This window comes from Centrocercus urophasianus, unplaced genomic scaffold (genome assembly GCF_019232065.1).
Source record: "Centrocercus urophasianus isolate 14NV4802_14NV808 unplaced genomic scaffold, USGS_Curo_1.0 seq_29, whole genome shotgun sequence".
Classification (NCBI taxonomy): Eukaryota; Metazoa; Chordata; class Aves; order Galliformes; family Phasianidae; genus Centrocercus; species Centrocercus urophasianus.
In genome coordinates, this window is record NW_024884855.1 from 2,580,265 (window position 1) to 2,596,978 (window position 16,714).

A 16,714-nucleotide genomic window follows, 5' to 3' on the forward strand; every position below is an offset into this window, starting at 1 on the left:
AAACAGATACGTATGTAGAATAACGTTGAAGAGAGGTCAAGAGAGAAGTCAACTGTCGAAGAGATCTTTGAAAGAATAATAATGGTATGATACTGGGTCGTAAGACACGGAAGATCATTCTCTGGAGTGACAAATTAAAATTGACTTATTTCTGGGCAGAGATTTAAGAGTGCCTCACTATTCTCTCTGAATGTTGTCCATACCTAAATTAAATTTTATCAAGACTAAATTTGTTTAGCTCATATATGTCAGTTGAAGTAGAAATTTTTATGGAAAATTGAGCATTTCAATTCTGTATGTGCCTGCAAATGCAATCAACAGTCGTTAAATGGTTCAAGTTTCAGCAACTTATTTTAACGTTTATGGCATAAAATGATGGTGGAAAGCTGCAATTATGTATTAGTAAATATCCACAGCAAATGTTTCTTACATAATTTTTATTTTTATCAGTGTCTGTCATCTTATAGTCAGTAGGATGCCAAATTTTTCATCCTGTGGTTCCCTGCAGGCAATACTCATAAGTAACTTACTAAAATGTCTGTTTATCAGGACTATTAAATTAGAAATGTGTTCGTAGTAGAACCACTAAAAAAAAAAAAAAAAAAAGAAAGAAAGAAAAAAGCAGAGAATTGTTGAAAGTGACCTTTTTGGGAAGGTGACAAATGATATAAATCTCAGAGCTGAAAACAAACCTCATACAGTGCTAACTGATGTATATAGAAAAAAAGCAGTAATTTTCAAAGATGCTGAGAACCTGCCATTACCATTGATTTCTTTTAGCATCAAGGGTCTGTGTTATGTCTGCTTTCATACCCAAGTGCATTTGTAACTTTACTTCTTGGTTTAACTGGTTACAAATACAACTTATTTTCTAATGATTTGAACTGTCACAAACTGGATTATTTTTCTGTACGTATATCTTTGGTATTTATCATATGTGATTCTAGAAATGCTTAGGAACTTCACAATATTAAATTTGATGCCTTAGGCTCTGCAGATTTTTTTACTGTGAAAAATTTTCGTCAACGTCCAGCTGATAAGATTCAGTGGATGAGATCTTTAGTGGGCAAATGGAGATATTGTTCATATATGTTACTCATGACTACTAGAGATTTTTCCTGCATCTAGGCTGTAAGTTGAGAATGTACTAGTGATAAGTTTTGTGGCTAAATATGTAGGAAGGAACCAGGAGAGAGGTTCTCCAAGAGAGTATGTGAGCCAGGATGGAGAAACTGTAGGTAATGGATGGAGAGAATCTTTGAGAGCTATTGTAAAATTTAGTCTTGGTGCAAAGGGTAATACTGCCTGTCTCCTCTGCACAATTGCTCTCTGTAGAAGTCAGCCTTAGCCAAGTGATTATTAAAGTGATTTCCCACGTGTCAGAGAAACGTATCTATATCAAAAAGGGAGGAAGCCAGGTAGAAAATCTTCAAGTAAATTAGTTGGGTTTTGGTTTTGTTTTCCCAATCGACTGCTTCTAATTAGATCTATTCTGTATTTAAAGATTAAACTGATGATTTTGGGGGGCTGTTAATGCCTGTCTGTCTGTTATCTTCTGGAGAATAAGTAGAAGTATTGGAGAATTGGAGTACAGTAAACATGCTTTTTAAAAGAATGAAAAGTGTTGGTTATGTAGGCTAAAGGTATGTGCTATCATCTGAGTTTCAGTCCTTTAAAAATACTCAAAGTTAATACACGCTTTAACTCTTCAAATTACAAGAATAATAGCTGTCAGCATTGACTGCCATCAGCACAGTCTTTTCTTTTTTTTTTCTTGGGGGGGGAAGTGGGAGGTTAGAGTGTCCGGGGGGCTTCCAAAAAAAAAAAAAAAAAAGGACTTGTGGGCAAAGGAAAAGCCATAGATGTTGTATTTCACTTACCTTAAGGCTTTAACACTGTTGCACAAGATGTGCTTGTTTTCAAGCTGAGAAATACAGTAAATACGCAACCACAAATAGGCAGGGTGCTAAACTAGAAAATGTATTTAAGTATCCCATTATCAAAATATGAAGATTTATTAAAAGGAGTTGTTCAGGGGTTTGTGGTGACTCAGTGTTGTTCAGTAGTTTCATTAACACTCTGAATGAGGAGTGTGCACTTATTAAATTTTCAAGGCAAGCAAACTGGAAAGGACAGCAAGTACATTGCAAGACAGGATTGGAATTCAAAATGATGTTGATAAACTGAAGGTATTGTCTGAAAAAATAACGTGGTATTCAGAAACAAGAATGTGACGTTTACACAGGAACAGGAATCTACGCTAGTATGGTTGGCACAAAGTATCACTGTATAGTAAATGGACTACAAGGTGCATATGAATATGAATGTAATCCTGTTGAAGGGGGGAAATAAAAGGAAAGAAATCCTCAAAAATAATAGAAACAGGGGAAAAGCAAGGACCATCTTGATGCATGACAGAAATCTATCTTGAAAATATCTGATGCTGTCCTCATGATTCAAGCAACAAATGTTAAGTCCTAAAATAGAATACTGTGTGAGATATTAGGCACCAGCTAAAAGGACGTGGACCAAATGGAGAAGTCAGAGAACGTTTTGGAATGTGGTACCAAGGAGGATAGAATAAAACCGTTGCCGTAGTTGTCAGGCAAAAGATGAGACTAAGGGGAATCATCTTAATTACTCCACTTTACATATGGTATATAAGAGATGAAAATGTTTTTGAACTCCAATAAGAAAAGAGAAATAATGGAATAGCTGCCTGTGGGGTGTCTGCCTCTGGAAGACGGTAAGAGCAGGTTTGACCCACCAGGTCTACCTAAGATATTCTGGCAAATGCTAATTTTACCTCCGACAAAATGAGGAGTAAATGAATCCTACCATTCTAGGGAGTAATCAAGAAATTCTGACCAGGTTTATTATTTACTATTCCTTGAGGCTATTGGCCTATGAACATTATAGTGTTATTGCCTTATGTGGAGTTTGGGGTATTGAACAAATAAAAGAACGTAGTAACCAGTTTTACAAGGGAAACCTCTTGCCACTAAATGTCTCTGAGCTCTGTCTGAGCATTGTCCTTCCAAATGATCTTCAACCACATTTGCTTAGATAGTGGTTTGATGCGCACAAGAAGGCTGTGACTGACAGAAACAAGATCTGTGGCTGTGATGATAATGATGAATTTCCGTATGAACAGCAAGAGCTTGAATCTTTTTTACTCTGACTGAGCAGTGGTTTGACTATATCTTTCTTGAAAGGTACGTTTCAAGAAGAGAACGTCAAACAGCCTGGCATAGCTGGACCATGTGGATACATGATGAATGCATAACTGTGTTTTTAATCAATTGTGTTATGTGAATGTGATGATTACAGTTGAGATTTAAAACCGTCTTCTAACCAAGCTCTGTAGGATTATTTAAAAAGTAAAAAAATAAAAAAATAAATACTTTTTCTTTTGTAATTGTTTTAGAAGATATTTAGCCAAATGTCTCTAATGCACTTGTTTAGAAGTGGCAATGGTAGATAGTTCCAGTACTGAAATGCATTGAATAATCAGTGTGTGTATTGTGATGTCTTTGCTAAGTTAAACTCATAGCTTCCTGGTATGCAAAGGTAAATCTGATACAGCTTAGTACTCAAAAGAAGAAATAAGGTCATCGCACAGATTGCCGTGCATTTTGTATTATTTCTGTCTAATGATAAAGAGTAAATAAGTTTTTATTTGTTTTGAATAAAGCATACTAATTTACTTGATTGAATTAGGAAAGGTATTAAAAGAGAACAGACCCTTAATGGATCAGGACCTGCACTGATTGCATGCTAATCCACAGGCATGTAGTGAGGCATACTTCTATACTAACTTCAGTTAATTTCTCAAGATAAACACAATTTTTGTATCTTCTAGCAGTAGAAATACTGTCTTGAAATGTAGTATTTCTTTGAAGTTAAATTGCATTGTAGCTCTCCACCTCCACAGGGCTTTGAAAGTTTCCTTTTTAGGACTTCATCAAATCCAGATTGTATCCTCTGTGCATTTACCTCTTTGGTGTTACTTGGAAGTTTTCTCGTAAGCTTCTTATTTCAATTTCACTTTGCAACTACCCTTATCCAGATCTTCTAGGCCTGTGTGTATGTTTCTAGATGGTGATGCACTTTGAAAAGATACTGTTGTAATGTCACATCTTATAATGCACTTTACGTGTTTTCTCTTTTAGACTTTTTTAAAGACATTTGCAGGTATGAATCGTAGATGATGGCAACTTTTTAAACTTTCTAATTTCCATTCCCTGTTGCCTGAACTCTTAAATGCTCTTCACTGGAAATTTCAGTTTTCTATGGAAGGATAAAATAAATTTGCTTTGTGTTGATATGTATGTTAAATTTCTCAGTACAGAAGTTGCTCCTGACATTTTGGTATGTTGATAGTGCACAATTCAGCCCTTCTGCTCCTTGTTTCTCATCTTTATATTAATACAATGAACAGAAATTACTTTTTCCAATTTGCATTTATACAGTAAGCTGATTATATAATTTCTTCCCGGGGCAGCCTTTGTTCGTGAAGCTGAACAGCACCTTCACAGTTCTTTAATTATCTTCAGATTAATCTCCTTGACCTTAAATTCTTTGCAAGCATTATACTTCAAGTATTTTCCTGTCCTGCATTCGCTACCTGCTCTTGTGTGCCAAGTTTCTATCATATCTCTCTCTTTTTAAGGCCTGAATGCGAAAAGTAATCTTTGCTGATTTTATGGATGGAATAACTTCCTAAAACTTAAACTCTGAATTTTTGAGTTGATTTTAGATGCCATATTAAAAGGTTGTTGGGGATTCCTTTTTCCAACAATTAAATTCTTGCTTTATTGTTTAAATCATGAGAAATACTTAAGGATGAACTGTTCAGTTTCTTTGGTTTTTCCCGTGAGTTCAGGCAGCAGCAGATCAAAACATACAGTTCTAGACTTACAGTTGGATCACTTGAAAATTAGTCTTTAGAGCACCTTATTGTTTGTTTATTTGTTTGTTTTTGTCTGAGCAGCATTGTCCAGCATAGACATTACTGGTGAACTGGTGCTTCTGAAAAAAAATGAGGATATCAGCCATTGATACTGGTGCAGGTTAGGTCTGTTTCCTTCAGAAAATCCTTACTCCATTTAGCTACTGGCATTCAGCAATTGGCAGAAATACACTGTAGATTGGATTACAGCAGAAAAACCACGATGAAATAAAGCCTTGAAATTCTTTCCCTGTTTATTAACTGGGATAATTTCAGTGGGCTGTTTGTTATAGCACACTTGAACTGAAGGGAGAGGAGCTGCAGTACAACGATGAGGCGTTTTTGTGAGAAAAGAAAATATGCGTTGAGCCTCATTGTGTCCCTTTCCCTTTACTGTCCCCTCGCTAAGTTGTTTTGCACCTCCTTTGCTTTTTCTAATTTGTCCCAAATTGAGAACTAATTCTTTGAGGAGATTAGTGACTACAGTGAGATTAAGACCTCTGATTCAGACATCGAAGCTGGTTACTTATGGATATTCTCAAGAGCACCTGCACTATTTAAGCACACATTGTAAAATGTTAACAGTTGGTAATAAAGTCATCAATGTTGAAAAAAAATAAAAAATTATTTTAAAGGATTATCCCTTAGAAAGAACTGTTCCAACTTTTATTCACAGCATAGTGCTGAAATTGCTAGTTTACATGGAGGTATAATTTATCCTGTCTTTGCTTAAGATATTGTTGCTATTATCTATCTTTCAGTGAAGCACAGTCACATTTCTTAAATGAAATCATATCAAGGAATTTGGCTGTAGAGCAAGGATAAGAATATATGCATTGTACTTCCAGAGTTGAAGATTCAGTTTAAATTTCCCTGTCCAAAATAACTAGATTTTCAGGGTCTTTAAAGAGAAGATAGCGAATGACCTAGAAGAAAAGTTCTCAGAAAATCTCTCTGCAACAAATCACTGTACAACAGTAGTTTATTTTTCTTGATGGTTATTAAAGCAATAATAATGGCATAGAAATATGAACAATACAGGAAATTGCACGTGCTAGTACTTGGAGAACGTTTGTTTTTCATGGGGATGATGATGTTGAACTTCACTTGCTAGCATTAAGTTTGTGTGTAGTCATCGCTGATGTAAGTGGTGTCTTCTGTTTGAGTTATTTTACCTCCTTCCTAGCAGGCCTATTGATACTAAAACTATGGTAAGGTTCATTTTATTTAACCATTTTACTTCCCTTAAATGGAAGTCCATTAAAATAAATTTGATACCAGCAGGAAACGGGAGATGACTTTTTTTCTACATAAAAAAGTCAAATTTAGACTGAACTGTAACATTAGAACACAAGGGAAAAATGAATATTTCGAAGGAGAATATGATCAGAAGAAAGAGGAAGCATGGAGAAAATAGAGTTGTAAGATATCCTTGTACTTTCATTAATCTGCTTTTTTCCTATTCTTTTTTTTTCCTACCACAGCAGAAGCAAATAACTGTTGATTTTACAGACCTGTGCAAAATCTATTTCTACTGAGTGTGTGCTGTACACACAAAGATGAATAAGACATTGTGTGATATCATTAAAGAATGCAACCCATACGTTTCTGTAATATACCGGTAGACTAGTGTTGGTTAGTTTTGTGTTTCAAATGACTGTGTTTCTGTTTTCCCTAATCCCTCTAAGGGTTTATGATTCCGTTTGTTAAAATGTAATGCAAAGCAGTGTCCATCTTTTATAAAACTGCATTTTAAAACTAGGATACATTATCCCTGTAAGAAGTACTGTCCTACGTTCTTATTGTTCTTATTTTGGTGAGAAAGAAAATCTGTAAAATCTCCACTGGTTATACTTCTGTTCCTTTTCACAACTCAACTCAAGGCTTTTTTCCACGATGGTGACCATTTATCTGGACAAAATGACTCTCTGGTACCTATTAGCACTGCTTATGAAATGGCAACTTGGATATAATGTGTTACCTACCTCCTGTGTAGAAATCCCAGTGGCCTCAGAATGAAAGCACTACTCTTGTTTGTTAGTCTGTAGCTTGCTGCTGTAAATACACTGTTATTTGGACATAGAGTGTCAACAGCCTTGTAATATAGGGAGACATTATTTAGAAAAAGCTAAGAAAATCAGCACTGAAAATAATACCCCTCATTCTCTTTGACTTATTCGAAATGCGTATTAAAAATGTCACCAAATGCATATACTGAGAAGGATACAGAAAAGGATTTGATTTTCATTTCAAATTCTGTTATCCTTCAGCACCTTTGCCTGACTGGATTTTAAGCCCGCCACTTTATTTACATTAAAATGCAGAAGCGCTTGCAGTGTGCTTTACGTTGTTTTGTTTTACCCTTCTAGCAGACAGAAGATGCAGCACAGACCGATGGTCAGCAACAGACGCAATCTTCTGAAAACACAGAAAACAAATCACAGCCAAAACGGCTTCACGTCTCAAATATACCATTCAGATTCCGTGATCCAGATCTTAGACAAATGTTTGGTGTAAGTACTAATACTTTGTCTATGCTCTTCTACGTTTGCATTGCAAGAAGGACTTTATATTACAGGCAATGTTGACAGAGATATCTATGATTTAGACTGCTTAACCATTTTCACTGGAGATTCTCTTTTCATTTAGTTGTATCCAAACATGACTGACAAATCAGATAGTTGGGGGAAAAAACTTCTAATTTCATCATATGTGCAAATTAGTGTGTTCTATTTATTTTGTAGTTCTGCATTTTGTTCAGAAACAGCTACCTATATTTCATTCCAAAATAGCTACCTAGATTGGCTAAAAATATTCAGTGTATACATACGCCTGCTGTACTCATCTGGATTTGTATGCTTGATTTATTGATTTTTGGACAGTGTAATATGAAGTAATCAATGTTTCACCTGATGAGCAAGAGAACTGAATCTCTAAACAGTAAGACATGGGCTGGGTTTAAGCAAGAAGTCCAGGCATAGGAATCCTTGCCTATTCCCATAGGTATTATAGACCTGTAGGCTTCTAAACTTTTTGACGTTATATTTCTCTAAGTCTCTCAATTTTTGCTTTTGCTCAGGCCATCAGCTACCTTCATGTGCATTGGCTGTTTCACACGTCTCATACGTGCCATCAGTTCTAGGCTCATAACCATGGAGAGGTTAGACCTGGTTTCTTCTCCCTGCTCCAAGAACTATTAGGTTTATTTTTGAAAACTTATTAAGTAAAATCTGGAAACAGTACTTGAGCAGCTATTAGAACACAGATTTTCCTTTTCCAAACAAGTACTCTCAAGTATTTGTGTATCTCTTCCTTTCTTTTTTATGACTCACCAAAACTTATATCTCTTCTGTGTTATAGTTCATGTTACATAGCACAACATGAAGTACATAGGTTGCTCCAAAAGTAACGCCTTCTATTTATTTGAATGGAAACTACAACAGCTACAAATAATTGCACTATTTGATAGAGCAAATTATCAACTTCCAAACACTATTTTTTTTTTTTAACATAGTCACAGCAATTAACTATGCATTTTCTCCAGTGATGAAAGAGAGCCCACTTGCTGCAATCAAAAAATATGCACCAGTGGAGCTGCCGTACTGTTTTGCAGTTGATGTTTTTTCACTAGAGAAATGCTGTCTACACAGCACATCGTTCATTAGTTCAAACAGATAGAAGTCAGAAGGCACCAAATCTGGGCTATGTGGTGGATGTAGGACAGTTCAGCCAATACTGGCAGTGTGTTCCATGTTCTGTAAACTGGCATATGGCCTGGAGTTGCTGTGTTGCAAGAGAAAGGTTATCTTCTTTTCTGGTCTGATTCTTTAAGCCCTTGTCAGCATCGTGATGTACCGGTCAAAGTTGATGGTTTGTCCAGGTTCCATGAAAACCAGAAGATAACCCCCTTCCTGTCACAAAAGACAACACACATCACTTCATCCACTGAAAGTTCTGTCTTGAACTTTTTCAGTGGGGAATTTACATGTCGCTACTTGGTGGACTGCTGTTTTGATTTCGGCTTATAGTGGTGACACTGCATCTCACTACCAATAATGATGCAGTACAGGAAACATTCACCTTCAGCCTTGTACTGGATCAACAGGTCTTCAAAAACTTGTGTATGGTATTCTTTCTGTTCCTGTGTAAGCATTTGTGGGATGATACAAACTTGGTGATATTTCAACCTTGCCACCATTTCCAATGCATTGAAGCCAATATTCAGCCCCATACACAGTTCTCAGGTTGTACTATATCAATTCACCTAGAAGAGCTGGCCATGATGTTCTTCATTTTGTGGGTTGATAGCCATGTATAGCAATCCAGAACGTGGCTTGTCTTTCACATAACTCTCTCCATGGCTGAAATGTACCACCCATTACCTCATGGTGCTACATCCGCTGTTTGGTCTCCATAAATGTTCAGCAAGTGTTGATAAATGTTAGTGGGTGCCTTTATTTTATTTATTTATTTATTGCATGAAGGGTTTCAGTGACACGTATTTGCTTCATATGCATTTCCACATCAGATGCCGTTTTGTCAGAGTGCCTCTCTGCTGCCATCTGTCGCAATGCATCAAAATGTCACAAAATATTGATGGGAAGGTTCAACCTTTGCTGCCTTCCCACCAAAATCCATTGTGGGCCAGCACAGTAAAATAGGAGGCATTACTTTGGGAGCAGCCCTCACACTACTTGCCATTATCTTTCTCTAGATCTCTCGTGTTTGGCTCAGACTTAAATTCTTCTCATGTCTTTTTGTGTGTGTTAAGATGTTCCTAGTATTTGTTTGTATAAAATAAAGAAATTGTTCACTAGAGAAAAAGAATCCTGTTATGGATATGGATATGAAATCATGGTGTCTGTGTTCCTGTGTCTAAACTGCTGCATTGCATTTTATCCTCTAGAAAGTAACACTCTAGAGGGGGGGAAAAATATTTGACTTAAACCGAGTAAAACAGATGCATTTTATTTGAAAGTACATTAAAAAAAAAAAAAGTCTAGGGATTTTAGTTATTTATAAATGATAGCAATTGCATTTCTTCTCAGTATTTGTGTCTTAGTTCTCGAGATAGGGGGACTGGAGTTTTCCAGCTTTAGAATGACTTAGAAAACTTTTAGCTTCTGATTTGATGGAAAAATTAAATTTCTGCAAGTGTTAGAGTAATGAAATATCCAAAGTGAAATGATAATGCTGCATCTTGATTGTGTTATGCACATAGCAGATTATTTTTTTTATATGGACATGAATACTGCAGAGAAGGATTTGTTTAACCAGCCATTGCCTGCTTACAGGCTAAAATAGCAGTTAAAATGTTAGTTAACTAGATTGTGAATACAAGAACATAAAATAAGCCAAGGGATAACAAAAGATGGTTGATTTTCATAACTAAGATGAAATCACTTATGAAGTAAAGAAGTGCTATTGTTTCTGTCCTGTGTTTGTTATATCTTAAAAAACTGCAGTACTGGTTGATTTCTGCAGTTCCTTGCGCTGCTGGTAGCTTATTCTTCATTTGTCTGCCTCTAATTTCTGCCTTTTTGTTTAATCATTGTATACGTCACTTATTAGTGTTAACGTTGATCAATAGAGCATGTTAATGATATAAGAATAAACAGAAATGACCCACTGATGTATTCAAGTGTCGCATCCCCAAAAATGTGCCATCTACAAAAGTAACTGTAACTAAATGTTGTGTGAGTCAAATATTTGGTCAGGTTTTGTGTGAATGAGCAATGCCTAGGTGACTGTGCTATTGGGAGATCAATGGAATTAAGAGTTAATATTATAATAAAGTGCCCTGCTGAGGGGGAAAATTCCCCAACACGTAATTATCTATTCTAGCTTGCCAAATACATTTTAGGAAGACAAGAATTACGCAGGGGATAAAGGATATCCCTTTATGGGATGCAATGGTGAGGAGAAATCCTCACTCCCTTGAAGCTAGTGACAAAATTCCCAATTGATTCCATCCTGTTCCTGTAAAACACAAACCTGTACTGGAAAGCAACAGCAAAAAAATCTTCTGAAACACAGGTTCTTAGAGGGTTTGCTGACCAGAGGGTAACAGTGTTCATCCGGCCATTAATCTTGTCTTCCTAGTGATATTTTACCAAACACCAAACAAATTAACCCAACAGCATATTACATTCTTAAAAAAGCACTGATGGCAATTGAACAGGATGAATCACCAGGAAGTAACCTACTATCTGAAAAGAAAAGCAACAGTAACGAAAGAAATTTCAGACTCTCAATTCAGTTTACAGTTCCATGATGACTGTCAGAACATCCCAATAAATTTTAAATTCATAAATGAATATATGGTATCATAGTGGCATTGACGTACCTGATTTAATGGTACTGACTACTCTTCAGTGTGTCTTTTCTGGTGCTTGACTATCCTTGACTTTATATTCTTTAACTTTTTGATACAGTGCATCAATTTCTGCAACAAACATTTGTACTACTAATGATAGAATTGATTAAATTATCTTTTTTTCATGTAACTTTTCTATTTCTTTGCAGCAATTTGGTAAAATCTTAGATGTTGAAATTATTTTTAATGAGCGAGGCTCAAAGGTAAGCAGTTTAATTCACCCAAAGATGTTTTTTTTTAGCCTGTTGAATATATTTTTAACAAATAAAAGGAAACAACTGCACTAATGTAAAAAATGAGTAAGATCTGAAACTCAATGTTATTGAAAAGCGCATTCTGATTTAGTTTGCTAAGCAGACGTTGGACTCATTTTATATATTTTAAAAGAGGTAACTTAAGCTACTTCAAACAGTCATTTGTTTTATGGGAATGTTGATACCTGTTTTCTTTACTATTCAATTATCGTTACCATGTGTATTTTATAAGATCAGTCCATACTTAAAGATATTTTTAGATGACTTTTGTATTAGAGTAGTTTTTTTCCTGTTGAAATGGAAGATAATAATAATACCTATTAACTATCTTGTTCAGTAATGAAGTGAGAAAATACGATCGTTTCAAATTATTTAAGTGCAGATGTTTTCCTCTTTAGTAAAAGCTTAGTACACCAACCCTTTGAATGTTTAATCGTTTATTTGATTAAAAGGGTTCTCATTATACTGAAAACATTTGATTTTTTTTTCTGAGATTTACTTCGCCTCCAATTCAAACAATATACTCTATGTTTAGAAATAAGTCAAAATAGAATGATTATGCCTGCATCATCTTCATTACCTGGTTCCAAGCAGTAGCCAATTTCACAGTATGTTTCACCTATTATATCAGCTGCGGTATAAGAGTTTGTGTATGGCATATGCATGCTATCTTTTTACTTTTTCTCCCATGTTAGAAAACTGTCATGTTTGACTGCTAATGTTTTAGTCTGCCAGCAACACTTATATATGATTTATTAGTAGTAATTGTTTTCCATTATTCTGTGATCTTTCAACTTTTAAGATGAAACACATATGATAAATTTCTCTTAAATGAGATACATTTTTATTTTTTTTTCCTTTCATGTGTTAGCATTTAACTTCTACATTTAAGGGCTATACCTCCTCACATCCTTCCTCTTTCTTTAATAGAATGCTTAAAACGTTCTGGCCCATATTCCAGAATTATTCTGACCTTCATTAATTAGTTCCCTTGCCTACCGCTCCAAAACCCAATTTGAACACTTAGCTGTTTCTTCACTAAGCAACCAAAACTTACGGAAATTAATGGCTTAGAAGGTGATCTTTTTAAGTTGGCGACAGTCTCCTATGTTGGCTGAAACGTGTCATCATTACATTATGAAGGTTGCGTAGTTTTTGCAAAATATGTTGATTTTGCAGAGCCTGTTCCTACTAGATAGTTTTATAAATTTCAAATGACATCCTGCACTTGCCACCTTCACTTGGTTCTGGGGGGAAATGAGTGGAAATGATTTGTAGTAGGTTATACCTTTGTTCAGCCATTAAATCTTGCATACACAGGACTTTCAGCCTCCATGGTTGCATCAGACAGCATAAATTTGTCTTTTGGGGAGGTGGGAAATATTTCTAAACTGAGGGTTTTCGCTAGTGATCCTATAGTAGTGAAAACACATCGATAATGAAAAATGTCGTGAACAACAAGAATATGTTTGGGTTTTATCTGATCACTTCAAGTTCTTCTGTAGGATTTGAGATGCATTTGATTCAAGTCCCGTTCCTAGCAATGATTATCCATGTTCTCCTAAAACTTCAATCCCTCTGAAAGGTCTACTAACTGATCTCAGTAAGTTTGAGTACAAAAGCTAACAGCTGTGTATCAGTGTTCTAGTCAGCGATCTATATACTACATGTATGCTGGCTTAAATCTCTTGGTGTGTATGTATTATTATATAATTGCTGTATATTACAGCAACAGCTATTTCTCAAATAACAAAAGCTCCGATGCATCTCCTAAAATAAAACAGAAATTTGTCTTGTACAGACTTGACTGTTTTTAAGTCATTTGACAGACTTAAAAATAAAGCGAAGAAATTTACATTACTGGTTAATAAAATATATAATTTGGTAAGCCAAATTAACTGTTGAATCAGCTGCATGTGAAATGCATGCTAATGTGTTTGTCCTCCTATTTATATATAGGATGTACAAATCTTTGGTTGGCGGCTGAGTTTCTTGGTAATCTAGGTGAAATTATCCATTTGCATAAAAATTAAAATCTTGATTTCAATAGTGTCAGTTATAGGAAAAGATTGAAAAAAATACACTGGGTATTTATTTCAGAATCTTTGAAATTCTTGTCTTGTCTTGTGGCTCCACTTTTTTTTTATCTCTTTCCTTAGATTTTTCTTTCCATTCAGTTATTTGAAAAAAATTAACTGGCAGCACTGCAAGCCAGTGAGAATGATTCTGAATTTTGTAAACGGCTCCCCTATGGAGAGTGGGGTGGTTCTGCAGCAAGGATGGAGAAAAAGCAAAAAGGATGTATGGAACTGTGTGGAAATAGGTTCTCACCATTGCTGGATCAGCAGTGGTTTCTGTTGTGAAGTTTTCTTAGTGGTCTTCTAAATTATAAGCTTTTTGAAAGAACTTCTACAACATCAGAGTTTTGGGGTAGCAATAATGAGGAAATAAATATTTAGAGCTTAAAGTAAGGTCTATGCAGGCATCTAAAATGTAAAGATTAATACTGAGGAAGCTTATTTACTCTCCCTTGAGGACCACTATTTTTTTCTGGAAAAATAATAATGTGTTCATTGTCTTGTGATCGTGGCTTTGTCTTAAAATTTCAGAGGGTGGAGTGGAGAAAATATGTGGTGTCATGTGGTCTGAGAATGCTGATGGAGCCCTTGCAAGCTCAGTCTTCAGTGTGGCTTTAAAATGAAGAAAAATAAAAATAAATAAAAAACAAGAGCAGCAATGTTCTGTACGTTTAAACTATTTGGGAGAGAATCAGATAGAAACTGCTACTGTATGGAAATCTCTTCCAATGTTATAAACTGGCATGCATCAATATGATTGTTTATTAGGCAAAATAAGGCAAACACCCACGTAATAATCCTGACAGTTTCTCCAAATTGTTTTGTCCATGCATTATTTTTGTAGTTCATGTCCATCATTTTCCTCAGTGTTTTATGTGTCCATACTTAGTTTTGCCTTGGCTATCTATTTGCAATGAAAGGGATAAGTATCCTCCTTTTGTCCTCTTTTTTTTTTTTTTCACTCACCGTGTAAATAATAGGTAGAACTTCAGAGGCTAAATGATTGAATACTGACACCTCATTCAGGGAACATTCTGCAGAATGAGGATGAACGGGAGGAAAAGCTTAAGGAAATATCATAGAATCATAGAATGGCTTGGGTTGGAAGGGACCTCAACGATCATCAAGCTCCAGCCCCCCTGCTGCATGCAAGGCTGCCAACCTCAATATGATAGATATGATGCATGGCTTATTGTTGAGTGATAAAACAAAAGCAAACCTTAAGTAAAACTGAAGAAAAAGGTTGTAGTAGGACTTCAAATAAATGCAGCAATGCTTTAATTAAAAATATGGGCATGTACAACTTGCAGGTGTTTGTAATTATGAAGCATTCAGGGTTATAGAAGTTGAGTTTATTCAAGAAAGCTTGCAAAGGCATTGTAGTGCTATCGTAACAATTATTTCAAAGGGTTGGTGTATCTTTCTAGAATGTTTTATAATGTCTGATTTGAAAAGTGTTTACAGCAGTTTTACATTAAATATTTGTAAACAATGCTTAGTTTATCTTAGCATAATAAAAATAATTTTAGTAGGATTGGAAATGTTTACTTAGCCTGATGTTATAAAGTGAAGTATTTGTCCTGCGGAGAATTTCATATTAGTCGAGTGTTCTCCTGTCCCATTAACATGGGATTCTGGAGTCCTACCAGTTGCATGTGGGAAGTAAAATATAGAAATAGTAAATAAACCAGTTAAAGTTACTCAAAGCGTTTTCATTTTTATTCTTTTACTGGAGTTTATTTTTCTGTTCACATCATGTGATTTTATTTGATCTGTTAATACAAGGAAGTTTTCTTCTTTCTTCTGAAAGTACTTTTGTTAGTGGTTTTTTTTTTTTTTCTTTTTTTTTCTTTTTGTTTTTATAAAAAAATAAGTAAAGGCTGTATAGTTTGAAAAAAGTTTAAGTTACCCTAGTGTTGCATGGGAACAGTGTTTCTTATGATCACAAAAGCATGATTAAGTAGGCAATGTTTTAGAGTATATTGACATTCAGTGTTGAATTTTGTGCACATGTTTTTTATTTTGTTGAGATATCTGCATGCTGTTAAAATGTGATTCATTTTCTTTTCTCATTAGTTCATTTTTTTTTTCTATGTGAAGACACTGTAATTTCTTTTGATTTAATTTTCTTATTGTTAGATTTATTTTCCTCTGTAGTGACACGTAGAAAGGTATTTTTGGTATCATTCTTCGAATTTCTCGGAGGGTATTATGTAACTGATAACAGAAAAAATTTGTTCACATTTGTCGCTTATTTATTGCACATCTCAATACAATTATAATTTTTCTAATTTGCATGTTACAGAAATGAAGCAAGGACAAGAAAATGTTAAATTAAAGAGAGAGAACATAAGCAAACAAGTGGTCGTTGACTGAAATAATAATGTGCATGTTGTTTTCCCCCCTTCTCCCTCCTGCATGCAGGGATTTGGTTTCGTAACTTTCGAAAATAGTGCTGATGCGGACAGGGCGAGGGAGAAATTACACGGCACCGTGGTAGAGGGCCGTAAAATCGAGGTGCATGTTCAAAATATTTTCCTTTTCATCCTTTTTATAAATGTCTGCTTCACTCTCATTTGTTGTTTCAGATGCATCATTGGTGTCTTCTGTGTGCTCCCCTTTCCCCTTCCCATTGTTTATATATATATTTATATATAAAGTGAGAGAATCTGGCCTTACTTGGGTTTTTTATTATTATTTCTTTTGTAATTATTATTATTATTATCATTATTGCTGAAAGGTGGAATTGGAGGAAAAAAAAAAAAAAAAGGCTTTAATATTTTGAAGTTATTATTTTGGATATTTTGTGAATCAATGGGTGCAGTAGATTCCCAAAAAAAAAATCAGCCAACAACAACAAAAAAACTGTGTGACAGACAAAACAAAAACAAACAAAAGGTTGTTTTTTTGATTTTGGTTTTTGTTTTGGTTTTGTTTTTATTTTTTTATTTTTTTCTGCAGGGTTGATGTGGGATCCACAGTGGCTTTCAAAAAAATTCAGATTGGAAAAGAAGCATCCAAAAGATGTGCAAGAAAAAGAAACAAAGGCAGACTA

The 16,714-nt window shown here is 35.0% G+C and overlaps 1 protein-coding gene across 3 annotated transcripts in view; it reads left to right on the top strand.

The window, feature by feature from the left end:
• The window catches only part of RBFOX1 (RNA binding fox-1 homolog 1), a 256,432-nt gene that overhangs the window by 150,664 nt on the left and 89,054 nt on the right, over positions 1-16,714 (top strand). For all 3 annotated transcript variants that reach the window (XM_042827855.1, XM_042827856.1, XM_042827858.1), the window contains 3 exons: positions 7,321-7,464; positions 11,477-11,530; positions 16,084-16,176. In XM_042827855.1, the coding sequence (XP_042683789.1) occupies positions 7,321-7,464; positions 11,477-11,530; positions 16,084-16,176 (291 nt within the window). The remainder of the gene's footprint in view (positions 1-7,320; positions 7,465-11,476; positions 11,531-16,083; positions 16,177-16,714) is intronic.